This window comes from Pygocentrus nattereri, chromosome 3 (assembly GCF_015220715.1).
Source record: "Pygocentrus nattereri isolate fPygNat1 chromosome 3, fPygNat1.pri, whole genome shotgun sequence".
Classification (NCBI taxonomy): Eukaryota; Metazoa; Chordata; class Actinopteri; order Characiformes; family Serrasalmidae; genus Pygocentrus; species Pygocentrus nattereri.
The window spans coordinates 32,401,407-32,428,257 of record NC_051213.1 but is presented as its reverse complement, the minus strand read 5'-3'; the positions used below and the strand labels follow the sequence as shown (position 1 = coordinate 32,428,257).

The 26,851-nt window shown below is 42.8% G+C and overlaps 1 protein-coding gene across 8 annotated transcripts in view; it reads left to right on the top strand.

Moving 5' to 3' along the window:
* The window catches only part of adgrb1a (adhesion G protein-coupled receptor B1a), a 173,864-nt gene extending 147,841 nt beyond the window's left edge, over nucleotides 1–26,023 (top strand). For 4 of the 8 annotated variants that reach the window (XM_037536948.1, XM_037536951.1, XM_037536949.1 and 1 more), the window contains exons 24-31: nucleotides 2,830–2,928; nucleotides 6,964–7,135; nucleotides 7,256–7,351; nucleotides 10,510–10,549; nucleotides 12,224–12,897; nucleotides 23,696–23,731; nucleotides 23,835–23,993; nucleotides 25,720–26,023. In XM_037536948.1, the coding sequence (XP_037392845.1) occupies nucleotides 2,830–2,928; nucleotides 6,964–7,135; nucleotides 7,256–7,351; nucleotides 10,510–10,549; nucleotides 12,224–12,897; nucleotides 23,696–23,731; nucleotides 23,835–23,993; nucleotides 25,720–25,914 (1,471 nt within the window). In that variant the 3' untranslated portion in view covers nucleotides 25,915–26,023. The remainder of the gene's footprint in view (nucleotides 1–2,829; nucleotides 2,929–6,963; nucleotides 7,136–7,255; nucleotides 7,352–10,509; nucleotides 10,550–12,223; nucleotides 12,898–23,695; nucleotides 23,732–23,834; nucleotides 23,994–25,719) is intronic. The other 4 variants (XM_037536953.1, XM_037536955.1, XM_037536954.1 and 1 more) reach the window with 2 other exon arrangements.
* The last annotated feature ends 828 nt before the right edge of the window (nucleotides 26,024–26,851 follow it).

Below are 26,851 nucleotides of genomic sequence, written 5' to 3'. Positions count from 1 at the left end.
CGGGGGGCCATAAGGCAGGAGAATTAGTGCTGGGGAAGCCAGACATAAGCCTTGGAAGGAGCTGTGGAAACGCAGTTAGCTCAGAACTGCTCGCACTGACCTCAGACAGATCCAGGAGAGAGGGCGTGTTCACTGTCTGACTGAACCATAATAGCAATCCGTTTCCGTTCTGGACAGGATGACATCAAGCCAGAAAGGGTTTTTATGTGTCTGTGCTGAAGTTACTCAACAGTGTACTACTACAGTCCTGAAGCCCCTCCGGCTTCTACCATAAAGGCTAGCGAAATGACCTTGTAATTCAAAAAAACACTGATTGCTTTTTAATATCACTGCCTGCAGCCAGCTTTTATTGGTTGTACTGGCCTTTAGCGTGGAATTGAATTTCTGATATTATGTGGGTTTTAATCTACATGTCTGCCAGCTGCAGGATCGATTCGCCAGCCAAGAGGCCGGCTGTGCCGAGCTGATGACTTTAATTGTTATTTTGAGAGCAGCCATTTTGTGTCAGTGGACAGTTGCATGTCGCTTATTAATTTCTGGGGCAGTTTCTAGCGTGTGAATGTGCTCTGCATGTCACAGCTGAACAGCATTGGTCCTAGGAGAAATTATGCTTCAGGTGCATTTCAGATTAATTATTTGGTTTAAGCTTTTGGTCATAACGTTGTATTGTTCTAGAGATGAGTAACAAATGGGAACTGGTTCAGTGTCCCCATGTTACAGATAACGTCCTGCGCAGCCCTGGAATTAAAGAGGGAATTCTTTTTAATGCCATTTGAAATGTTTTTTTTGTAGAGAAACTTGCAGATTTAACAGTAGTGGTGATAGGAACCAGGAGTCACCATGTCTACAACAAAGATAGAGCCGTTTCATTCAGTGTACTTCGGATTTCTTATACATAATATTGATAATGGTAAAATAGTGGTAAATCTGAAAAATATAAGTTGTCTTTGGGTACCTCAGCACTATGAATGAATGTGAAAAAATAGGTTTCAGGCCAAACCTTGCTATCATCAAACAATATCTCAGACATCAGGTGATGTGTTTTCTAACCATTTGGTGTAAAAACTTTCTTTTAGGCAGGATGCGTCATGCAAGCTGTGTAAACAAGCTTATGCGCCTTGCTGCATTCTAAGATGTGTAATGATGCACTTCATAAAGTAACGCAAGCATAAGCAGCATTTTCAGTGTTGCAGCTTTAGAAACCAAGCTGTCTTCTACCACCGCCGTGCTTTCATCCAGTCAACTTTCATGGCAAATCAGCAGTTTGACGAATCTGATTCACTTGTATCATCATATACACTTACTGGCCACTTTATTAGCTACAGTTCAATTGCTTGTTAACACAAATAGCTAATCAGCCAATCACATGGCTGCAGCTCAATGCATTTAGGCATGTAGAACTGAGCATCAGAATGGGGGAAGAAAGGTGATTTCAGTGACTTTGAACGTGGCGTGGTTGTTGGTGCCAGACGGGCTGGTCTAAGTATCTCAGAAACTGCTGATCTACTGGGATTTTCACTCACAACCATCTCTAGGGTTTTACAGAGAACGGTCCGGAAAAGAGAAAATATCCAGTGAGCGGCAGTTGTGTGGATGAAAATGCCTTGTTGATTTGAGAGGTCAGAGGAGAATGGGCAGACTGGTTCCAGATGATAGAAAGGCAACAGTAACTCAAATAACCAACCAAAATCTCTGAGGAACGTTTCCAGCACCTTGTTGAAAGTATGCAATGAAGAAGGCAGTTCTGAAGGCAAAAGGGGGTACCTAATAAAAGGTGTACCTAATAAAGTGGCCGGTGAGTGTGTATGATACATCATTGCCTCTTCCTTCCAAACAGTAAAAGAAAGCAGCACACAGTGCTCTGCTGTCTGCATGTTTCAGTTTTGTGACTATAGGAAGAGCAGTATGGTCCATACAGAGATGCTCTGATTTGCCCCCTTGAGTACTGAGTGGTTTAACTGCCACAGGAGCATAAGAATGTGCGTCGTGTTGTTACAGAAAGGTTTGTAATCTGTTTGGTAATCCGTTTGGCTAGGCCTTCTCACTTGAGTGAGTGTTTTTGGCCTGAACGCTTTAGACATGTGGTCTGGTTCCTATCACCACTGCTGTGAACACTTCTAACTTTTTCTTTAGAATGGACTATTTCCTGTCAAACCACTTTAAACGACGTTGGTTACATATGAACAATTTATTTGTTCAGAAATTCTGAAAAATTAGAGTTCTGTTTTAAAGACTTTGTAATACAGAGTCTGAAATTACACATAGGCGTATACTTTATATACTTGCACGCACACCTCATGGCTCTATTAGTGTTATGCTCCAGTGAATAATCTGTGTTGCTACAGCCTGTATGCGTATAGCATTGTTCTAGCATGGCTATAGGCGTGTATGAGTGCGAGTTATTGTGATCAGGTTGGGCGTTTCCGTGTCTCTCCCCAGGGGAGGATGTTCACACACAACTCAAAGCAAACACGACTGCAGATGGCGTAGTAATATAGTAATATAAACCATGTAGGCTTTAATATGGCCAACACCAAAAAACGTAAATCTAGTCTCACACTCGTCTAATCAACAAAGGCACATTGAGTTATGAGCCGGACTGATTGTTTACAGCGGTAATATCTTCTATCGCTGTCCATCCCCCCGTCCCACTTCTTGAATCAGGCCAATTAAGAGCTGAAGAGAAAGTGACAGTGCTGTATGCCCACAGCCCTGACAGAGAGCTGGAAAGGGGATTCTGTGGCCTCGAGTTCTGTATGTGTGAGTGCGTTTGTATGTATGTATGTTAGTGTATGTGTGTATTTTCAGTGTGTTGATTTGACTTTGCAGTCAGATGACAGTGCCACTGTACAATATGACGCTCAAATGTGCCAAGTGCGGAGTTATCTCGTCGGCTGACCTTTCCACCACAGCTACCAGTAACGCCATGTTAGTCCTGCTAATTATTTACCAACTCTTTTACTGCTCGACCTTCAGCTTTCTCTTTTCCTTTTCCTGCTTATTTCTTACCTCACTCCTTTTTTTTCCCCTCCAATTTTCTCCCTATTCATTTCCCTCCCCCTCCCCTTTGGTTCTTCCTATCAAGGGAACTTAGTGACGAACACTGTCTCATGTTAGGTGAAGCCCTTAGATGATGTAAGAGGCCATAAATGATAGTGATGCACAGATCCGATACACTGGACTAGCACCCACACTGACCTTATTAAACAGGACGGGTGACGGCCAGATATTCAGTACTGTTTCTTAAACACGTTCGCTTAACAATGCAAGGGTGTCATTTCAAAACATGATACAAATTTGTTCTCACTTTATGTTTCTATGAAAGGAACCGCACATGCAGCTAATCATTATAAGTGATCATAATCATAACAGGCAAATGGTTTAAGGAGATTCTTTATTTAAATGTGCTACGTGTCACAATAAAAGGCTCAGAATAAAAGCCCCGTGCAGGAGAGCTGGGCAAACTTGTTTAAGGAGATAAAAAAACTGTTGCTTTGCCGATGTGAAATGCGCCCAGTATTTCTTTACAAAATTCTGCAGCTTGTCAAAATAAAAGTCTGAGAATAAAAGCTCTGTGCTCATTTAACATTTCCTGTAGGCTATTTTTGGTGATTTTGAGATAATAAGATGACTATTAAAATTTCTATGGTGATCAGTTAGACTTAAATAAATAATAAATAGACATAAATAAATTAAGTAGAAGAATGAATTGTAACAGCATGTTGAATGAGCTTTACAGATATTAAATTACAGAAGGAAAAAAGTCAGATTGGTACTCTGTCAGTTGGTATCCCAATTTGAGGTATCTGAATCAGAATTAAGAGAGAAAAGTTGGATCTGTGCATTCCTATGAGTGAAAATGATTTTGTGTGTGTGTGTGTGTGTGCTCGTGTGCGTGTGTGTGTGAGAGAGAGCGAGAGAGAGAGGCTCTCTGCTTTAGCTCCTCTTGGCAAGTATGTATATGTGACAGGCAGAAGTGCTTTGAGAGAGGTCATTGTTTATCATCAGATGAGGTTGAGTGGCAGTGTTGTTAACCCAGAGTGAGAGGCCTCATACAGAGAAGGCTTAATATTACAAATTAATGTAAATTGATGATAAGAATGTGGGCTGGCCACTTGGTAACATTTACATAATTATATCCTGTATTTCTTTGTGTGCAAGAGTCAACACTGAGAGGTAGAAAGGGGGGGGGTTAAAGTGGTGGTTGATGCACCTGCCATCTACAGTACTGTGCAAAAGTCAGAGACCACCCTCAATTCATTTCATTTCATTTCCAGTCAAAACAACCATTATGTACAAATTATTCATACAGTTTATTCATTTTCAAGAATGAATAAGGAAATCAGAAGAAAAAAAAACATATTTAACTGAAAGTTACACAGAAGCCTCAACAAATGTATATGTACATGTTTCAGTATTTAGTGTGTCCACTCTTTGCTTAATACAGCTTCCTTTTTTTTTTTTTGCTTGCATCCAGTTTTTCTAAGAAATCTGCAGGGATATTTTTCCACACGTCCAAAGTTCAGTCTTGGAAGTTGCATTTTCTGCTTCTCATGATTCAACAATCCCGAACACATTCAGTGGTGTTGAGGTCTGGACTCTGGGGTGGTCAGTCTGTTATTCAGAGAACACTAGCAGCTCCTTTGTTAAAACTGCAAGTTTTCTTTTCTGTCTGTTTCCTTTTCTCAGTAACGGCTTCTTGACAGCTGCTCATCCTTTCAGACTCATGGTGTTGAGTCGTCTTCTCACAGTGGAAGGATGGACAGAAACACCTGGATTTTTTTTCAGACCTGAAGCAAAAGTGGAGCTTGTTTTTTCTCCTCTCTCTCAAAGATGAAAGCTTTACATGCTGTTTACTTGATGCTAATTTGACAGTGGTGGTGGTCTACCACAAATTGCATGGGTGTTAGGGGTCTTATTTTCTCTGTATCTTTTAAGCATTTTTTGAACGGTTGTTATATCTCATCTCAGAAATATCTACTAAAAAATGAATAACTTGTACTCAGTGGCTGTTTTGACTGGAAATTAAATAAGTGAAGGGTGGTCTCTCACTTTTTCACTGAGCTGCATAGTCATACAGTTAATATTTGTATTCATATTTGTATGTAAATCACAGTAACTAAGAGTCAGACCTCAGCACTGACGATAGAAAAGGCAGTGCTGCTGCTCTGTGTATATGTGTGTGTGTGCATGCATACAAGATGTAGATGATGAAGGTCTACATTTATAGTACACCTCTGGGCTTTTCATGCGTGTTGCATCTTCCCCTCAGACAACTTGACATCAGGTGACATTGAGTGTAGTTTTGTTTACAGAAGTGCAGGTCCTAGGATGAGGACACGGATTTGTGTACAATTACAAGCAGCCCCCCCACAGTAATTACCACCATTTGTGTCTGTGGGACAGCCATATATTTCTTTTGACTGAACAGCAGAGAAATGACTGACTTAAGCCAAGGCAAAGTTAGACTGCCTGTCAAAAGTATCAAGAATATAAAGCCCATTTCTTATCTTTCATATCTTTTGTAATAAAGATAGATAGATTTAAGATTTATTATCTTTTGTATTAATAATAATAGTAATACTATTTTACTGCATAAAAGTCAGAGACCACCCTTTCATTTGTTTCCAGTCTCTTTCTAATCCAAAAGGCCATTACTTTTTTAGTATTGGTGAAAAGCAGAAAAGATTAATAGAAAATTACAGAAGCCCCAACAATTAAATATTCTTTTTTTTTATTTTTATTTATTGTGTCCAACCTTTGTCTTTATTACTTTCATTCTTTTCAGGAAACGTCTCATTTTTTCAAAAAAGAAATCTGAAGGGATATTTTTCCACACCTTCAAGGTTCTGTTTTAGAAGTTGGTTTCATTTTCTGCTTCTCATGATTTAATCTAACTTAATTAAATTCAATAAATGAAGGGTGGTCTCTGACTTTTGTGCAGTACTGTATATGGAATTTCTCTATGTTAAATGGGTGCCTATAGACATTACAGAATGCAACAGATAAATACAAATAAGGACGATATACAAAAAAAACATGATTATTATTATTATTCATAGCATTAATAATAAAGGAAAAGTTCCAAAGGTGGCAGACCACCAGGAAGAAAAAGAAAGACAGGGTGAAATACAGATTTGCTGTGGATTAGCATTAGAGCGCGTTTCTCACATGCCCATTGCCGTGTCTTATCTCCTTCACTTCCCACCTTTTCATTTGTCTTCCTTTTCTGTTCTTCACTGTTCCTTTACTCACATTCGCTCCTCCTCTACCTGGTGATCCTCCTCCCATGTTTTGATACATCTCTACAAACATGCATACATATTGTATATGTGAATTATGTACTTATAAGAATATGATTGAAGGATGTATGTTCCTTTATATCTCTGTAATATATTTTAATAAATGTGATGAGCCTGTATATCTATACATGATATAGGTATATTGATATGGCTTCATTGTAATCAAACAAAAAGGGCAACTCTTTCCCTTAAAGTCATTGGACAGAAACAAGGAATGTCCAGACTGGGAAAAGTAATGCAGTTTACTTGTCTATCATTTGCACAATAATAAAATGTACTTATTACATCAACACAGTCATTGCTAGAAGTAAGTAAATTGGAAAACAAAAATGTTGTGATATAATACATTATTCATGTGAAAAAGATGTACCACATTAAATGGATTATACATTCATTGCATTAAACAAAAGTGCATTACTTTCTCCAGCGCAAAGTGTTGAATTATAAATATGATAGATTATTATTTAAACAAATATAAAGAAATCCGCTGCAGTACTTTTTTTCAGCACATGTAAATATACATTTGGGGAAAAATGCTTGGTATACATATTAAAGTTATTTAGATTTAGAGAAAAGGTTTTCCATAAACTTTGCCCTCTTTGTGAATTGACTTGAGCTGAAAATGAGCTCAAGGTTGAACTGTTTTCCTCCTGTTCTGCAGGGCGTCTCTGTGGAGTTCCTGTGTGGTTCTGCCACTGCTGGCCCTTACCTGGATGTCTGCGGTTCTGGCCATCACTGACCGCCGCTCAGCCCTCTTCCAGATTCTCTTTGCCGTGTTCGACTCTCTGGAGGGATTCGTCATTGTGATGGTGCACTGTATCCTGCGTAGAGAGGTGCATGAACTTGAACAAAATTTGACCAACTCCTGGTCAATGGGGTTTTTTTTGTGCGTAATTAAATTTGTATTGTTCATTTTGTGTAATTATTTGACCTCACTTTGCGTGATCATTTAGGTTCAAGAAGCGGTGAAGTGTCGAGTTGTTGATCGTCAGGAAGATGGTAATGGGGACTCGGGTGGATCTTTCCAGAATGGCCATGCTCAACTTATGGTAATTAACTCAGTAATACTGTTCAGTAGCCATGATTAGTGATGCGAGTGGTCATTTAAACATATAGACAACTGAACTCATGTTACATAGTCAAATCGTAAAGCATGTGTAGTTTGGAATAAAATAAGATTAAGATTAAGTGACCCTTATTAGTCCCACAACGGGGAAATTTCACTTCGGCATTTAACCCATCCAAGAAGTGAAACACCACATACACACTAGGGGGCAGTGAGCACACTTGCCCAGAGCGGTGGGCAGCCCTATCCACAGCACCCAAGGAGCAGTTGGGGGTTAGGTGCCTTGCTCAAGGACAACTCAGTCATGTACTGTCAGCTCTGGGGATCGAACCGATGACCTTAAGGTCACAAGGTCGGGTCCCTAACCTCCAACCCACTACTGCCCCGAGTCATGTTAATTTCATATTAAAATATGTTCATTTCATATTACAATATGAAATAAATAGAGTAAACCTTTTAATTTTGCACTTGTAAGATTATGGCTAAACATACGACAAACACCAGTGAGCCAAAACATGACCACTCACAGATGAAGTGAATCTCATAACAACAGCTGGTCTGGAATATATTATACAGTGAGCAAACAGTCAGAGTGTTGGATGCTGGAGACACTGTTAGACATGAAGATCTCAGTGACTTTGATGAGTACCAAATCATTATAGCCAGACTGAAAGGACAAGTCTCATGGGGTCATCCCAGTCTGCAGATGTGAGTACCAACTGACAGCAGGACAGTGGTCCAAGGAGGGGCAAACCAAAAACCTATGTCCAAGGCACATCAGTGGGCAAGGGCAATGAAATCTATCCCATTTGCTTTTATATCACATGGGCAGCCGGGTATATGTGCGCCAATTACCTGGACAAGTGGTGACACCAGGATGTACTGTGGGAAAAAGACCCGCCAATGGAGAGAGTATGATGCTTCTGGCAGAGTTCTTCTGGGAAACCCTGAGCCCAGGAATTCATGTGAATATCGGTGTGACACTTGCCGCCTACCTAAACATTGTTGTGAACCAAGTACACCCTGCATGGCAATGGTATTCCCCAGTCGCCTTCCTCAGCAGGTGTTGCCTTGGCCTCCAGTTTCCCCAGACCTCAATCTGATTGAGCATTTGTGGCACACGCTAGAACAAAAAATTTGATCCTCTTCGGCTCCATCTCACAGCTTCCAGGATTTGCGGGACCTCCTGTTAACACCTTTGTGCTAGATAAGACAGGGCCCTTTCCGAGATCTTGTACACCTGTATCTTAAACCATTTTTCCCCAGTAAAAAGTACATATTTGTATCTTTTTATAATCTAATATCTTAAGAACAGAAAAGAAAAAAAATGCTAGACACAAGACAAGGTGAATGTCATTGCAATTTAATAAAAATAAGCCCAATGGAATATAGACAGTTATGTTCTTCCCTAAAGGTACTGAAGATGTATCCTTGAGGGGACCACCACAATGACAGTGACAGTTTTTCTGAGAGTACAGAGTACATTCCTCCGTAATGTGTTGGCTCAACGATGTATTGAAACAGCTGATGTTGCATCTCACATTAAGAAAATTGGCAACATCTAGAAGCCCATTCAAACTCCAGTCCAGTTTTTACTGATAAAAATAACAACATGCCAAAGTTTAAAAAGAAACAAACAGCATGTTATACTGTGATGTATGAGTGAGTGAGTGGCACTTTTTAATCCCACAAATGGGGGAAATTTCACCACCACATTTAACCCATCTGTGAAGTGAAACACCACATTCACACTACTGAACGAACACACACACACACACACACACACACACACACACACACACACACACACACACACACACACACACAAGGGGGCAGTGAGCACACTTGCCTGGAGCGGTGGGCAGCCTGGGGAGCAGTTGGGGGTTAGGTGTCTTGCTCAAGGACACCTCAGTCATGGACTGTTGGTGCTGGGGATCGAACCGGCAACCTTCCGGTCACAGGGCCAGTTCCCTAACCTCCAGCCCACGACTACCCCAGTTTTGTACTACTATTCTTCAAATTGAGTCTGTCACAGACAGCAGTCTTGTATAAAATTTTCAGTTGGAGCCGATTCGAATATGTGTTGTTAAGATGTTTTTAAAATCAGGCTGGCCAATCTGTTGGTCTGTTGTCATGGTTGCAGTCTATGCAAACATCTTATTTTGCTTGTGACAGAACACAACAAACACTGACTATAAAAATGCAGACATTGAAGTAAATATGTGGTTCATCATAGCTAAAAGGCTGGGGAATCCGCTTAAAGAATTATTCCATCTTGTTACTGCTTTCTCAGAGTTGGCATACATTTCTTATTTAAAAGCAAATCATTATATTAGCCAGTAAGATTGTAAGTAGCCTATGGAATACCTCTTAAACTAGCTACATACAGTGAAGGTATTTTAAACCGTTTGTGATTTAATTTGGTTACTGATAGCAATATAAAACATAATAGCATTATGTACACTCACCAGCCTCTTTAGTAGTTACACGTATTCAGTTGCTTGTTAACACAAACAGCTAATTAGCTAATCACCTGGCCGCACCTCAATGCATTTAGGCATGTAGAGGTGGTCAAGACCACTTGCTGAAGTGCAGACCGAGCATCAGAATGGGGAAGAAAGGGGATTTAAGTGACTTGGCGTGGCGTGGTTGTTGGTGCCAGACGGGCTGATCTGAGTATTTCAGAAACTGCTGATCTACTGGGATTTTCACTCACAACCATCTCCAGGGTTTACAGAGAAAAGAGAAAATATCCAGTGAGCGGCAGTTGTGTGGATGAAAATGCCTTGTTGATGTGAGAGGTCAGAGGAGAATGGGCAGACTGGTTCGAAACGATAGAAAGACAACAGAAACTCAAATAACCAACCAAAATCTCTGAGGAACGTTTCCAACACCTTGTTGAAAGTCTTCCCACGAAGAATTAAGGCAGTTCTGAAGGCTGTCCAACCCTTTACTAGCAAGATGTACCTAATAAAGTGGCCAGTGAGTGTATAATTGTTGTATAAAAATGTGAGTATTCAAATACCAACAATGGTTCAAATACTCACACTCATTATATGCCCCTTCTCCCCTTCATCCAGTTTCATTAAGTAGTGCTGTTTGTACCTTCCCACTAAAACAGCCTCCTTGCGTTTCTTTCAGACTGACTTTGAGAAGGATGTGGACATGGCTTGTAGATCAGGTAAGATGTGATTCTTCATTTATTTTAATGCTTCTAAGTGAGAAACTTTCCTTTTTCTGAAAGTGCTGGGACAGCTTCTCGAGGGGTGCGGTCGGCGGTTTTGACAAGAAATGCACCATATAACGTGCTTGTAATTCGATTTCTTCCAGGAGGTTCGTAGTATGATGAGCTTGCCGCTGAGTTGTAATGCTCAGGTAAATAGGGCTGCATTCTTCCTCGCTGCGCCACAGATACGCCGGCTGCTCCTAATTAAGTCCCTCCCGATGTCTCACTGTCAAACAGCGCTCTCCTCGCTGATATCCATCTAGACGGCATATCACACCAGCATCTGGAGACGTAGCATGGCTGAGACACACACCAGCCTGTGTGATTCTGAATGATTTTCATGTATGTGGGTTTGTAAGATGTGTAATAGAATCAGGGTTTAATGGACATTGTCCATTATCTTAGTGATCCACATCAAAAAGGCTGCATACAAGTGCATTTTTACGGTAACTAGCATTCTAGCATTTTCTTATAGTAACTCCCATAGTACTGTGTTATTTTCTCTAAGAAGCCTTTAGCACTTAGTGCTCTTCAATGCTCCTATCACATATCCACGTCAAGTATACATGACTAGCTAAGTTCAGAGTGCTATATTAATAGGGTGCTTTTTGAATTTAGATTTAAATTCCAATTTTAAATTATTTTTGGAATAACATTATTTGATCTTTAATGGGCCAAACTAACATTATAAATTCATAATTTAAATAAGATGAATAAAGAATGTAACAGACCACTGACTATTTAGCACAATGAGTCATGTATGATGATGCTATGATATTTTGATATGGATGTACACTTTTTCTTTTACTCCAGCTCTTTTCCAGTAACATGCTGCATGTGGCAAGCGGCAAAAGTAGACTCTTAATGGATTAAAGTTAAAGTTTAAAAGAGTTATATAAGTTGTGCATGCTGATGTTTAGTTGTTTAGGGTTTGCCGTTTTTGGGCTTGATATGGCAAAATCTGTCATAGACAACTTCATGCCGATATTCACTTTTATACCGTACACCGACTGGGCTTCATTAACTGGGTTAGCTAGCTCACAAATGAGCAAATCACAGGGGAAGATCCATGAAAGCTTTAAGGTTGAGCTCCTTATATCTAATCTAATATTGCTTACATAATAAATACCTTAATGCATAATGTCTGTTTTGACAGAAATAAATTAAGCTTGGTTTCTGAATTTTGCACAGTACTTTCGTTTTTCTCACAGCTACAAGCCTCTCTCCATACCATCAAACTAAACAACAGTGGCCCGCTGTCGAAGCCAAAAATGACTGGCCCCTAATTTTTGCAGTGAAACATAATGAGTCTTTTTTTTCTATGATGCAGCTGCAGTGAACATGGTTAATGGTTCAGTTCACTTAAACTCCAGGTACATGACGAAAAGGAAAAAATAAATTCACAAATTTGATTAGGAGTAGTCATTGACGAGTTGGCATATTACTTCAAATGTCCATGTTTTACTTGAAGTCTGTATAATCAGCCACAGTGGGGCTATTAGAGTTATATCTTTCTCTACTGTAATGCAGAAAGAACTTAAGTGATATGTTATTGACATATTACGCTATTCTCCCTGACTGAAGTGTCATCAGAATGTGGTGATGTGACTTTTTTCCCTCCCCTTCCAGGCACTCTGAAGCGCTCCTCTCTCCAAGGAGAAGAGAAGTTGGCATCTCAGCAGCTCACTCTTCAGAAGGGCTCCAATTTCAACACCATGCCGGCCAGTATGGCTAAAGTTCACCTGCAGAACGTGGCCGACTACGCCAGCCACACGCTGACTCTGCGCCGTGAGAAGGGTGCCATCGCGGGGATCAGCACAGAGCTGCCCGGAGCCAAGTCCATCTACATCTGCGACGGAGAGCTGTTCAAACAGCTCGATGGAGACCTGAGCCGAGCCCCAGGGGACAGCAGCACGGGCCCCGAGGGAGGAGGGGGAGTGGGCCAGGGTTATGTGATCCTGCCCAACAACAACAACACCACCACCCTCAGGCCGGCCAAGGCCAACAAGGAGGACCAGGCCTCCAAGTACAATATCAGCATCGAGCAGCTGCCCCAGACCAGGCTCATCCATCTGACCAACCCCACGGGCACGGATCCTGTGCCGGGCTTTGGGCTGAAGACCCTCCCTGCCGAGCGGGTCAGCGTGTCATGCTCAGAAAGGGATTCCCCCGTGCAGACCATCCAGAACATTTCCAGCGAGGCCCAGATGAGCAGCAGTGCATGTGAGCCAGGGGACTCTGGGAATTCAGGCATGATGTCAAAGAGCGAGACTGTCTCCACACTGTCCATGAGCTCCCTGGAGGTAAGTCACATTAGACATAAGTGAAAATGACCATTTCTGAGATCTTCAGAGGAATGTTCCTCTGCAGCTCCTCTTGTTTACATTTTTACCCCCTTTTTAACCTCAGGTCTCTGATTTTGTTGTGCCATCAGTTGAACCCATTATGATGTTCATTGACTTGCCAAGGAATGTAGTATAAATACACTGCTACTTCATTGTTAGGTAGGATATGTTGCTAAAATTATTTTTCCTTGCTTTTGTTATTAGCAAAGCTCACTGCAGCTTTGATCTACTTTCTTTTATATTTTTGAATAATATTCTTTATTAACCCCTCCCATCGACCGACCACCGATGGGAGGGGCAGTAGTAGAGGTGCGGTGCATTGTGGATCGGGCAGTGTCCGAAGGCGTGGGCCTTGGCGTTCTGATCCTCGGTTGCTGAAACTGGCTTTTGGAACTTGGAACGTTACCTCACTGGCGGGGAAGGAGCCTGAGTTGGTGCGCGAGGTCGAGAGATACCGGCTAGATATAGTCGGGCTCACCTCAACACACAGCTTGGGCTCTGGGTCCAATCTCCTTGAGAGGGGCTGGACTTTTTTCTTTTCTGGAGTTGCCCATGGTGAGAGGCGGCGGGCAGGTGTGGGCTTTCTCATAGCCCCTCGACTCGGCGCCTGTATGTTGGGGTTTTCCCCGGTGGACGAGAGGGTAGCTTCCCTATGCCTTCGGGTTGGAGAACGGGTCCTGACTGTTGTCTGTGCTTATGCACCGAACAGCAGTTCAGAATACCCAGCCTTCATAGAGTCCTTGGAAGGGGTGCTTGAAAGTGCTCCTCCTGGAGACTCGATTGTCCTACTGGGGGACTTCAACGCTCACGTGGGCAACGACCTGGAGGGGTGTGATTGGGAGGAATGGCCTCTCTGATCTGAACCCGAGTGGTGTTCAGTTTTTGGACTTCTGTGCAAACCACAGTTTGTCCATAACGAACACCATGTTTGAACACAAGGATGTCCATAAGTGCACATGGCACCAGGACACCCTAGGCCGCAGTTCAATGATTGACTTTGTAGTCGTGTCAGCGGACTTGCGGCCATGTGTACTGGACACTCGGGTAAAGAGAGGAGCTGAGCTGTCAACTGATCACCACCTGGTGGTGAGTTGGATCAGGTGGTGGGGGAAGATGCCAGTCAGACCAGGCAAACCCAAACGTATAGTGAGGGTTTGCTGGGAACGTCTGGCAGAAGAACCTGTCAGATTGATCTTCAACTCACACCTCCGTCAGAACTTTGACCAGATATCGGGGGAGGTGGGGGACATTGACTCAGAATGGGCCATGTTCTGCTCCTCCATTGTTGAAGCGGCTGACTGTAGCTGTGGTCGCAAGGTAGTTGGTGCCTGTCGGGGCGGTAATCCTCGAACCCGGTGGTGGACACCCCAGGTGAGAGATGCCGTCAAGCTGAAGAAGGAGTCCTACCGGACATGGTTGGCCTGTAGGACACCAGAGGCAGCTGGCAGGTATCGACAGGCCAAGCGATCTGCGGCTTCAGTCGTTGCCAAGGCAAAAACCCGGGTGTGGGAAGAGTTCGGTGAGGCCTTGGAAAGTGACTTTAAGTCGGCTCCGAAAAGATTCTGGCAAACCGTCAGGCGACTCAGAAGGGGAAAGCAGTGTGCCACTAGCACTGTATATAGTGGAGATGGTGTGCTGCTGACTTCGACTGAAGACGTCATTGGGCGGTGGAAGGAATACTTTGAGGACCTTCTCAATCCCACCAACACGTTCTCCAGTGAGGAGGCAGAGTCTGGGGACACGGGAATAGGCTTGTCCATTACTGAGGCCGAAGTCGCTAAGGTAGTTAAAAAGCTCCTTGGCGGCAGGGCTGCAGGGGTGGATGAGATCCGTCCCGAGTTCCTCAAGGCTCTGGATGTTGTGGGGCTGTCTTGGCTGACACGCCTTTTCAACATTGCGTGGACATCAGGGGTGGTGCCACTTGATTGGCAGACTGGGGTGGTGGTGCCTCTTTTTAAAAAGGGGGACCGGAGGGTGTGTTCCAACTACAGGGGAATCACACTCCTCAGCCTCCCTGGTAAGGTCTATGCAAGGGTATTGGAGAAGAGAGTCCGGCTTATAGTCGAACCTCGGATTCAGGAGGAGCAGTGCGGGTTCCGCCCTGGTCGTGGAACACTGGACCAATTCTTTACCTTCTCCAGGATTCTCGAGGGTTCATGGGAGTTTGCCCAACCAGTCCACATGTGCTTTGTGGATTTGGAGAAGGCATTCGACTGTGTTCCCCGGGGTATTCTGTGGGAGATGCTTCGGGAGTACGGGGTACATGGCTCTTTGCTACGAGCCATTCAGGCCCTGTACAAACAAAGCAGGAGCTTGGTTCGCATGGCCGGCAGTAAGTCAGACTTTTTCCCAGTGAGAGTTGGACTCCGTCAGGGCTGCCCTTTGTCACCGATTCTATTCATAATTTTTATGGATAGGATTTCTAGGCGCAGTCAGGGGATGGAGGGTGTCCAGTTTGGTGACCTCAGGGTCACATCGCTGCTGTTTGCAGATGATGTGGTCCTATTGGGGACATCAGGCCGTGAACTTCAGCTTTCACTGGATCGGTTTGCAGCCGAGTGTGAAGCGGCCGGGATGAGGATCAGTACCTCCAAATCCGAGGCCATGGTTCTCAGGCGGGAAAGGGTGGAGAGCCCTCTCTGGGTCGGGGATGAGCTCTTGCCTCAAGTGGAGGAGTTTAAGTATCTCGGGGTCTTGTTCACGAGTGATGGTACAAGGGAGCGGGAGATTGACAGGCGGATTGGTGCTGGGTCAGCAGTGATACGGGCTCTTTACCGGTCTGTTGTGGTAAAGAAAGAGCTGAGCCATAAGGCAAGGCTCTCGATTTACTGGTCGATCTATGTTCCCACCCTCACCTATGGTCATGAGCTTTGGGTAATGACCGAAAGAACGAGATCGCGAATACAAGCGGCTGAAATGAGTTTCCTCCGCAGGGTGGCTGGACTCTCCCTTAGAGATAGGGTGAGAAGTTCGGTCATCCGGGAGGGACTCGGAGTAGAGCCGCTGCTTCTTCACGTCGAGAGGAGCCAGTTGAGGTGGTTCGGGCATCTTGTTAGGATGCCTCCTGGACGCCTCCCTTGGAGACCCCGGGGAAGACCCAGGACACGCTGGCATGACTATATCGCCCAGCTGGCCTGGGAGCGCCTCGGAATCCCTCCCAGGGAGCTAGTGGAAGTGGCTGGTGAAAGGGAGGTCTGGGCTTCATTGCTCAGGATGCTGCCCCCGCGACCCGAACCCCGGAGAAGCGGAAGATGATGGATGGATGGATTCTTTATTAACATTAATTGATTTTGTTAAAACCTTTGAAAATTACATACTAAATACTGTAAAATTAACTGTTTTTAAAACCTTTTTCTCCTTCTTTAAATGACCTTTGAATATAGTTGATAAACTCTAAACAGATTATTGGTCACATCAACACATATCAGTGAAGTAGCAGTAGTGAAGAATCTGAATACACTCAAGTAAATATTTGTAGATGTTCTGTTGATACATTACTTAGATTTAGTATTGTTAATGTTTCTTCCATTTAAAAAAAAAAAAACAAACCTTACCTAAAGCCTAAACCTGGCCCTAATCCTAACCTTAACCCCAACCCAAAACCTAATCCTAACCCTCATATGTTTTTGACATGTTACTGAGAGTCTGTTGCGTTTTTGTTTTGTCTAAAAGAACCACTCAAAGTGTCACCTGAATGAATTCCAAAGCCATGTCCATGTGCTTTACATAAACCACAAGGTGTTTCCCATCATTACAGCACAGTTGTTATGAAATTCAGCTATTACCTGTAGTAAACCACAAAGTGCCACTCATCTGACCCATCGGGACATTTCTTGTACAGAAAATGCTGAGACAGCATATTTTTACTTTGTACCCTGCATCTTCACAGTTGAGGAGCCTGTGTTGGATCTTGGACAGATTCTGGTCTGATCTTGGACGGCGCAGAGTCTGGCTGCCGTGTTGCGAGCTCCCTTAACTTCCGTTCGTTTTTTGTTCATTTTGTTTTTATTTGTAACAACCGACTTCGAGTTCCTGTACGCAAATCCATTGTTTGGGAACCTCAGAGAGGCCCCATTCATCTGGGCTGACCGGCCGAGGACACCCAGCAGATGCCGGAAAAGAGGCAGGAGAGCCAGCTTTCTGGTCAAGCTGAGACAGTGTGCTAATCGCCCCCCACTCCCCAGCATACTACTGGCAAACATGCAGTCCCTGGAAAACAAAATCAGCGAACTCAGGGCACAAATCTCTTTCCAGCAAGAAACATGGAACTGTTGTATAATTTGCCTCACAGAGACCTGGCTATCAAGGGGGATTCCCAACAAGGCCATTGAGCCTGTGGGCTTCTCTGTGCACTGCACGGACAGAACAAAGGACCTCTCCGGGAAGAACAAAGGTGCAGGAGTATATTTTATGATCAACAATGCTTGGTGTGTTGAGAGGAATGTATACTTCGAGTCTTTCTGCTCCTCAGACATGGAATGTCTAATCATCTCGTACAGACCACTGCGGCTGCCTAGAGAGATTTCAGGACTCACTGTCACCGCCATTTACATCCCACCACAGGCTGATACAGACCTGGCGCTCGGGAAAATATACAAGGCTGTTAACAGGCAGGAGACTGCATATCCGGAGGCTGTCTCCATTTTTGTTGGGGACTTCAACAAAGCAAACTTTAGGGAAGTCACTCCAACACATCTCATGCAGCACACAAAGATGACGCACGCTGGACCACTGCTACTCCCCCTTCCATGATGCGTACAAAGCCCTTCCCCAACCTCCGTTTGGCAAATTGGATCATCTCTCCCTTCTGCTCCTGCCCACCTATAGGCAGAAGCTGAAAAGCACACCACCCACTATCAGAAAATTCCACTGCAGGAGTGTTTTGATGGCGCAGACTGGGAGATGTTCCATAATGCATCAAACAATAACACTGACGAATATGCAGACTCAGTTACCGGGTTCATCAAAAAGTGTATAGAGGATGTTGTGCCCACAAAAACAGTTTGTGTTAACCCCAATCAGAAGCCATGACTCAACTGTGATATCCTTGCTGCTCTGATTGCATGTACCGCTGATTTTAAATCAGGAAACAGACATGAGTATTAAAAAGCCAGCTATGCTCTCTGTAAGATCGTCAAAGCAGCCAAACACGATTGTACGGCTAAAGTGGAGTCACAGCTCAACGCCACCAACATGAGAAGCCTGTGGGAGGGGCTAAATACGGTAACAGACTTTAAGAGGGAAACTCGTTCTGTGAATAACATCAGCACTGCGCTTTCAGGCGAGTTGAATGCTTTCGACGCCCGTTTCAAGGCAAATCACGCCGGAAAGAGTCCCTACTACCACCGAGTCAACACTCCCCTCCGTCTCCGTGGCTGACGTGTGCAGAGTGAGATCCCTGCATCCGCTCTCAAAGCCTGTGCACATTAGCTGGTAGGAGACATTTTTAACCTCTCTCTCTCACTCAGTTTGTTCCCACGTGCTTCAAACTGGCCACCATTGTGTCAGTTCCAAAGTCAGGTAGGGTTAATACTAAATGACTGGCACCCAGTTGCTCTGACCTCCATGATAAACAAGTGCTTTGAGATGTGCTTTTTCTGCTCCTCACTACGTGCCACTCTGGACCCACTGCAGTTTGCTTACAAACAGAATACATCCACTGATGACGGAATAGCCCTGACTCTACACACTGCCCTCTCCCATCTGGACAAAAAGAGCTATTCTATGTGAGAATGCTGTTTGTGGACTACAGCTCAGCATTCAACACCATTGTGCCCTCAAGGCTCGACATTAAGCTGAGTTTGAACAGTTCCCATGTGCAGCACCCTGAACTTCCTGACGGGCCAGCGCCAGGTGGTAAAAATGGGCAACATCACCTCCTCCTCACTGACCCTTAACACCGGAGCTCCTCAGGGCTGTGTGCTCAGCCCTCTCTTGTACTCCCTGTACACCCACGACTGCTCAGCCAGACACAGCTCCAATGTAATAATCAAATTTGCAGATGACACCACAGTTATTGGCCTGATCTCCAATGACAACGAGGAGGCCTACAGAGAAGAGTTCAGCTTTCTGACACTCTGGTGCCAGCAGAACAACCTCTCTCTCAATGTCAACAAGACCAAGGAGCTCATAGTGGACTTCAGGAAGCAATAAAGAGCGCACACCCCCATCAGCATCATCGGAGCCATGGTAGAGAGGGTCAGCAGCTTCAAGTTCCTCAGTGTTCACATCTCAGAGGATCTGACATGGAGCTAACACATCACACAGGTGGTAAAAAAGGCACAACAGCGCCTCTTCTACCTCAGGTGGGCATGAACCCCCGCATGCTCAGAACATTCTGCACATGTACAGTGGAGAGCGTTCTAACAGGCTCCATCACCACCTGGTATGGAAACTGCACTGCCATTGAGTGGAAAGCTCTGTGGAGGGTGGTGCAGACAGCCCAGCACATCACCGGGGTCCAGCTCCCAAACCTCCCAAACCTCACCAGCCGCTGCCTGAGGAAGACCAGGAGGATTCTAAAGGACTCCACCCATCCAAGCCACTGTCTGTTCTCACAGCTGCCGAGCGGGAGGAGATACAGAAGCATAAAGTCCAGAACCAGCCCATTCTGAGACAGTTTCTTCCCTCCGGGCCATCAGATTGCTGAGCAGCCAGTAGTCCTGGTGTATCAGTCTATAGGCCTGTCACTGCACCTCTGAGTCATCATCTCCAAGGACAATCACCACCTTATTCACATCTCATCAGACTCACTCTGATCCTCTGCACCTTCAATCTAGCAAATCTGTACTTGCACATATAGATTGACATCATGGACATCTTATATAGATATCTTGTACAATCTGGAAGTTTCTATATGAGTAGTCTATCCCCTGTGTACCTGCATCTCATTTATTATCTCCCTCAGACTAACTGCACACACGGAAAGAGAACCGAAGCACATTTCATAGTTTTATTTCAGAACTTTTTACTGTACAACTGTACGTTGAAATAGTGCAGTTCTAGTGTATATTGTGTATATGTGTGTATTCAGAGTCGTGTATATATATATATATATATACACACACATTTTTTTCTTCTTAGATATTTATACATTTTTTCTATTTAAATTCTGTAAGGGGGCTACGCACCTAAGATTTTCACTCACTTTCCACCTGTATAAATGTGATGTGACAATTAACGTGATTTGATTTAATCCAAATATGATACTTACTGAATCAATTCCGAATCTGTTCGGAATGAGTGGCTATAATGCAAACGTTTACAGTACTTCTTTTATGTAATATAGCCATACAAAATTATGTCTGTGTAAAATGAATCAGTTGTCAGTATTTTTAACCTCTGTTAAACCTGCTTTATGCTTTGGCGCATGGATTAACGCGCAAACTAGTCTTAAAGTATGAAAAATGATCAGTTACTTTTATCAACACCACAATTCCATATTAGTGTTCTATTCCATTTCATTTTGTACATAATTATTACATTAACAGGTTCAAAGAAGATAATCCTCAGTCTTTAAAGTAAGCCAGAAAGGTTCTTGGAATTTGCTGATTTGAAAAGACATCTTGCTCTGATTGAACTTTGCTGTGATTGCATCTGCTGCATGGAGCACCTATAAATACTGGCGAACCTGTAAAATTTCATCAGTTCCTAAAAGGTCATGTTAGCCTTTAGCGTAACCAGGCGCAACCTTGAATGAGTGTTAATCAAAGCCTGTGTATCATTGTGAGCTTACCTGGGGGCTGTATGGGGATGAAACTACTGCGACACTGTTTGCGTGTAGCTTAATTAAGAGAGGATGCTCTGCCTGAATTATTCATGCCGCTAGTGACAGAGTTGTTTTCTAAATGGCTGTGCATTAACTCTACACACTAAAGGCACTATCATCAGGGCTAAACGGTTCAGTATGTTCAGAGAAGGGGTGACGTTCATGTCATTGTGATGAAAATTATTTTTCCTTCTTTTTCATTACTCCCTATCCTCAGTTCACCTCATCCACATTTTGGTTTCTTTGTCTTTCATTCCTTTCCTCTTTATCCAGTGCATTATGGTTGCTACAGCTCACTAATGGACTTCTTACTCAGTTGCTCATGCAGATGTAGTGCAGTTTGAGCTGGAATTTCGTGTGTGTGTTTATTATGTATAAATCAGAAGGAGAAAGCATGTGAAGGAGGAAGGATATGGCTTTACAGAATTGCACTTTTTCTGGCATCAAAAGCTCTTTTTGTAGGAAGTGAATAGCAGTGAGAGAAAAAAAGGAATAAAACTGAAAATCTGCTAGCATTTTACTGAAGAGCAGCGTTTCACCTACATAAGCCCTTCATGAAAACTGACGTAAGCTATAAAATATACCAACAAGTATCAGTTGACATAAAAGCTGCTTTTGTCCCTTTTTTATGTAATTTAAATGCAGCATTATGACTGTGTTATGACAACTGACATTTGTAGAAATAAGCCTTAATAAATCTGTAAAATAGGACTGACCCAAACAGTTTAAATACTGAAGTAATAGTTTGTTATATTCAATTCAGTATTTAGTATTTGGAAGCCATTTGGAAAATAATTTAGCCTAAAATACATCAGATTTCATTGGAAATGGTATTTAAAAAGGATTACATGTTTGTTACTGTATGGAAAATGTAAAAAATAAGAAATAATAAAGGGTAGATGGATAAGTGTAATGTAAAATCACATTTGGAATCACTTTAAAATACTAGACAATAAGACAAATGCTCATTGCAGAATTTACGGTGAGAGGTTGGTATGAAGGCACAAGTTAGTGATGAGTATAGTGACTTATCTAAGCACCGCTAGTCTCTGGGGAGGCTGACGGCGATGTTCTGTCAGTGAATGAGGCAGGGAACACCGTCCTGTAGCTCCAAAAGCTCCTCCAGTCTTCCACTCTGCAGCTCAACCCTCACTGCTGCTGTCCATGAAAAAAAAAAACGTCAAACTAGCCAAATAAAATAACTTGACAAAATAAATAAAAGCAACTAAGTAAAACAAGAAACAACTGAAACCTCTGGAAATGAATAAAGCAGCAGTTCTAACTTGGCTCATAAAAGCTGTAAATGCCAGCGGTTGTGCTTCAGATGACTATTACAGGGGAATTCCACCTATTTTTTATAAATTTCTGCATAGTAAAATCATTAAAATATAAACATAGCCATTCACTGATCTGGAATGCTCTGATGTAGAGAAACTGACAAGTCAGATTTTTTTAAAGCTCCATTAGTTATTACATGCAGCCTGATGCTCAAGACATTGAAAAGAATTTAGCCTACATCTTTTTTTCTTTTTAAACACATTTATGGCAGAGAGCTACTTGCAGGATGTTGTGAAGCAAAACAATACCCAAAGAACGCGTATTTATTGGATTTACTGCTAATTTACCTTATATATTAAAACTCAAAGGATACATGCAGTTCAATTATAATTTAAGATGATAAATAAAAGTGTAATATTTGTAGTACAATCTCTGCTTCTTATCAACACCACTGTAAAGTAATCAGTAGTTTCTCTACAATGAACCATTACAGTTTTAGATATTCTGAATTACTCTGTTTACATTTTAACCACTGAATTCTGGAAAAATCTGTGAAATTCCCCTTTAATACATAATTGCTGTCTACTGAATATATTTTGAACTGCACACACAAATTACAAAACGCTTATCCTTCTGGGTCGTGAGGGTTTTAAACTGCAATAACAAAAATACTTAAAATGATGGTTAATTATATGATTTTGACGGAGGTGATGTACCAATACCAGTGTTCATCTGTCATGAAATACGGGCCATATAGCCTTATGAAGACTGCCTTTCAGTAAAGTGTTGCCTAAAGTCTCTTATTCTGTAAGTAGTGCTCACAAATAAAAAGGAGAAAGGCATCAGAAATTAGCTTTTGTAGTACTGGAGGGAAGCATGGGTGGGATGTGTGGACAAGTTCTCTCCAAAGGTCAGTTCTTGCTCACGTTTTGAATGTTAGCCAGCGACTAGCGTGGACAGCACAGTGACCACAGAGCACACACTCCAGACCGCATCTTCTGACCTCAGGCCAAACATGCTCCCAGAATGCAATGCAGGGCAGCAGCTGCGGTGGTGGCGGAGCAGGCAGAAGGTCAGGCTCTCCTCAGACGCTTTCTGACAGGCTAACAAAAGGCCACGCGGTCACAAGCTGTTTACTGCACGCTCATGCCAAGGTCTCACGAAAAGCTACTATACACACAAAGCCCTGACGTATTACTTTCTTCCTCTTCCTTTATTCCATTGTTTGTCCTGTTTGTATCTTTTTTTAATAACACTTTACTGGAACCCTGCTACATAACAGTGACATAACAAAGCCATAAACATGTCATAGCAGATGTCATACACTTTTCGTGAGTCATAACAGATTTTGCTTAGTAATTTAAGTGTCATGTTGCCATTATATGTAGTTGTCATAATAGATGGCATAATATTTGATGTCATGACAGCTTATGTCACATGCCATTTAGGTGTCTGTCATGACCGCAGACATTATGACATACTTATATGTAATGAAAATGAACAATAACATGACAACCATTGTATTATTGAACAAAACCTGTTATGACACTGATGACAGCAATATGACATCCGCCATGATGCAATGATGTCATTGTTATGTAAGTGAAGTGTTAGCCTTTTCTCTCTAATCCAGACTTTATTTTCTGTCACAGTTTTATTCTCACTGATCAAACATAGTAACTCCATCTTTTTTTACATTTCTCTGTGTAGAGACGAAAATCGCGCTACGCAGAGTTGGACTTTGAGGTACCTACATTCACCCCCTCCATTCCATTTTTCTTTCAGAATGATCACTAACCATGTGATCAATTACTTTAAAATATTCGCTTTCTCTTATTCACTCTTGCAGAAGATCATGCACACACGGAAGCGCCACCAGGACATGTTCCAGGACCTGAACAGGAAACTGCAGCATGCAGAGAAGGACAGAGACTCTCCTCCGGTGGACGGCAAGCCTGGGAAGAGGTGGAGCGTGTCGTCTGGAGGCAGTGATAAAACCAACCTTAGTGTAAGCTTCAATTTATATCTCTCCATTATCATATTCTCATTTTTTAATCTTCCCTCCCCTCATTTCTTACCTTCTTATACTGCAAGTTTAGGTAGACTCGACGTTTTTCGTACAGCATTTGTTCAGTTTTTTCCCCATAGGAAATATGTTGAGAAAATTCAAATCTCACACTACCCATCATAGACGTTACGTACGTACATACATACACATACATTTACACATACTCATAGTATTCAATTGCATCATTAAGATCATATTGCCATGTTCGTAGGCAAGCTGTAACTCTGACTGTGCTTTGATAGAGCTCGTTTCATCAGCATTACTGCAGTTACAGTCCTGCAGGTCACTGAAGGCTGAAAGCAAAATAGATCAGAATGATCACGAAAAACATGAAAAGATATGGAGACACTATAGATGTCTCCAGAAAACACTAGGAGGGGTAGATAAGCTAGATTGGTGGGCTGAATCCATAAAGCCTGCATATCTCCAGAGTTCAGCAAATTCCAGCTCATCGTATTTTACAAAAACAAATACAAATAGCTACGTAAGCTGCCAAAGCTTTTTAATCGTAAACTCATACACGTATATAAAGCTGCAGCTAGCTTTTTATTCGTCAGCTTCTCATTTCAATTTTCTGTTCCACCTCAAATGGTGCCGCAGTTACAGTGAGGTGCCTTAAACAAAGGACAAATTATGAAAGTTGACGAATACAAAGCAACTAAGAGCTTCCCTTAATAAATACATTAATTTACCCCAAGAAATGCATCAAAAAGTACCGTAAACTTTTTGTTGGAAATGTTTAATGAGCAGCTAACAAGCAGAACAGCAGAGGAGCTGTTGAACACAGCTCACTGTCACGCCCCAAACCACACACTTGTGTCCTATACATACTATACTAATGAATACTAATGAACTGTCACAGCACTGCTGAATGAACTCAATAAAATGAAATGATGTTGCCTACAACAATGTTGGCAGCATGATTGTGATGTCATCAGAATACTATCAAATAGCAATCGCCTTGGATTCCATAGCCCCAGCCTAGCAATACCTCAGCGACCACCTGAGATACCATAGCAATAGCCTTACAACACCTTAGCACCTACCTGAGATACCCTAGCAACATCCTAGCAACACCTGAGATACCCTAGCAATGACCTGATAACACCACCACATATTCCTTTTTTCGTTTCTATTTCAGAAACATTGTTTGTACCATGAGCTGAATAGAAAATTCCAAATTCTGTAATGTCAAATAAATGCAGCAACAGCGCTGAGAAATCACATGATTAGCAGAGGAAAACTAATTAAACTGCTAAAATAAGCAACAGGCAGGCCCACAAAGTGCCCTCCTCCAAAAGTATTGCTTCCTTTTTACCTCTAAATTGAGAGCCGGATGGAAAAATCACATTCCTTGTAAGCACATATTAACTTGTGGATCACATTTATTAGCCTGCGTCTTACACATTACTGTAAAATGTTGTACTTTTATAATGTTGAATTCTCCAATAAACTGAAAATGGAAATGACACATTGCATAAGGCACATTTTCAGCCATTCATTAATGAATTGAATTGAGACACCACTGCATTGTGTCAGTCCAAATTTTTGACCATTACAATCCTACTTTCCTGCCTTTTTTTAGGCTCTCTCTCTATTCTTCTTTCTCACATAATTGTCAGTATGTTTCTTTACTATGTTTCCTCTTTCCTTGTTCCTGTAACAGGACAAGCAGCAGACTCCCAGTAAGCGGGCGTGGGAAGGAATCAGGAAGACACACTCTCCACCGTCGTGGGTTCGGAAGGAGCTTGAGCCCCTGCAGGCGTCTCCTCTGGAGCTGCAGGCAGTGGAGTGGGAGAAGGCCAGTGCCACCATCCCTCTGGTGGGTCAGGAGATTATGGACCTGCAGACTGAGGTCTGATGGGCCTCCAGCACTGCGCATAGGCTCGGAACAAAACCGCTCCACTGGCAGGGAAGAAAGAGAAAGTGGGAAGTGTGCAAGGGAAAAAAAAAAGAGAGAATCCAGAAAATGAAACAGCGACTTTGTCAGTGTACAATTTGTTTTATTTTTATGCTGGAATGGCCTTTCCCTTAATGTCAAAGGGAATCGTAACACTCGGGTCCGGACATGTTGCTATGGAGATGGCCTTGCGTTGCCCAGATTGGCTGGATCCGGTGAGTTTTAATGGTGACCCTCTTTGGCATTCTGGGATGTCGCCATGGGAACGTGGGGAGTGACTGATAAGGAGGAGAAGAGAAATTCAGGCTGTGGGTGGGAGGAGCCTGAGTGTGTGGCCTTCAGTTTCTTACACTCTTCTTGGACACAGTAACACATCTCTACAAAGAAAATATTTAAAACCATTACAGATTAAAAGTACTTGCATTTCTAGCTACATGAAGCCTTCAAATGTCTAGCAAAGGTCTGGAAAGCCACAAACAAACCACTGGGAAACCTCATTTCATGAGCAATCACACAACATTCTGTCATGATTCTAATGAAATTATTATGATTATTATTATTATTACTATTATTATTATCAACGTGCCACAAAAAGCAAATGCCTATGCTGCTTCGGCTGTGATGGGTGGCGTGGTGGTAGGGTCTCCGCTACCTGAGCACAGAGGCCAAAGCCATCCGCCTATGACTGTTAATAATGAGAGAAATGCCTGCTCCACATGTCCTCCCACAGTGATGCAGTGGGGGATTTGACCACACAACCCTACTGAGCCAAAAGCGCCCATGTCCGTGCCCATGTCCCTCCCTCAATTCCCAGAATCAGCCAACGAGCCATCCACCACATGCCAACCACTCATAGATGCTTCAAAAACATCTGTGCGAGTCCAGGATTTTACCGCCA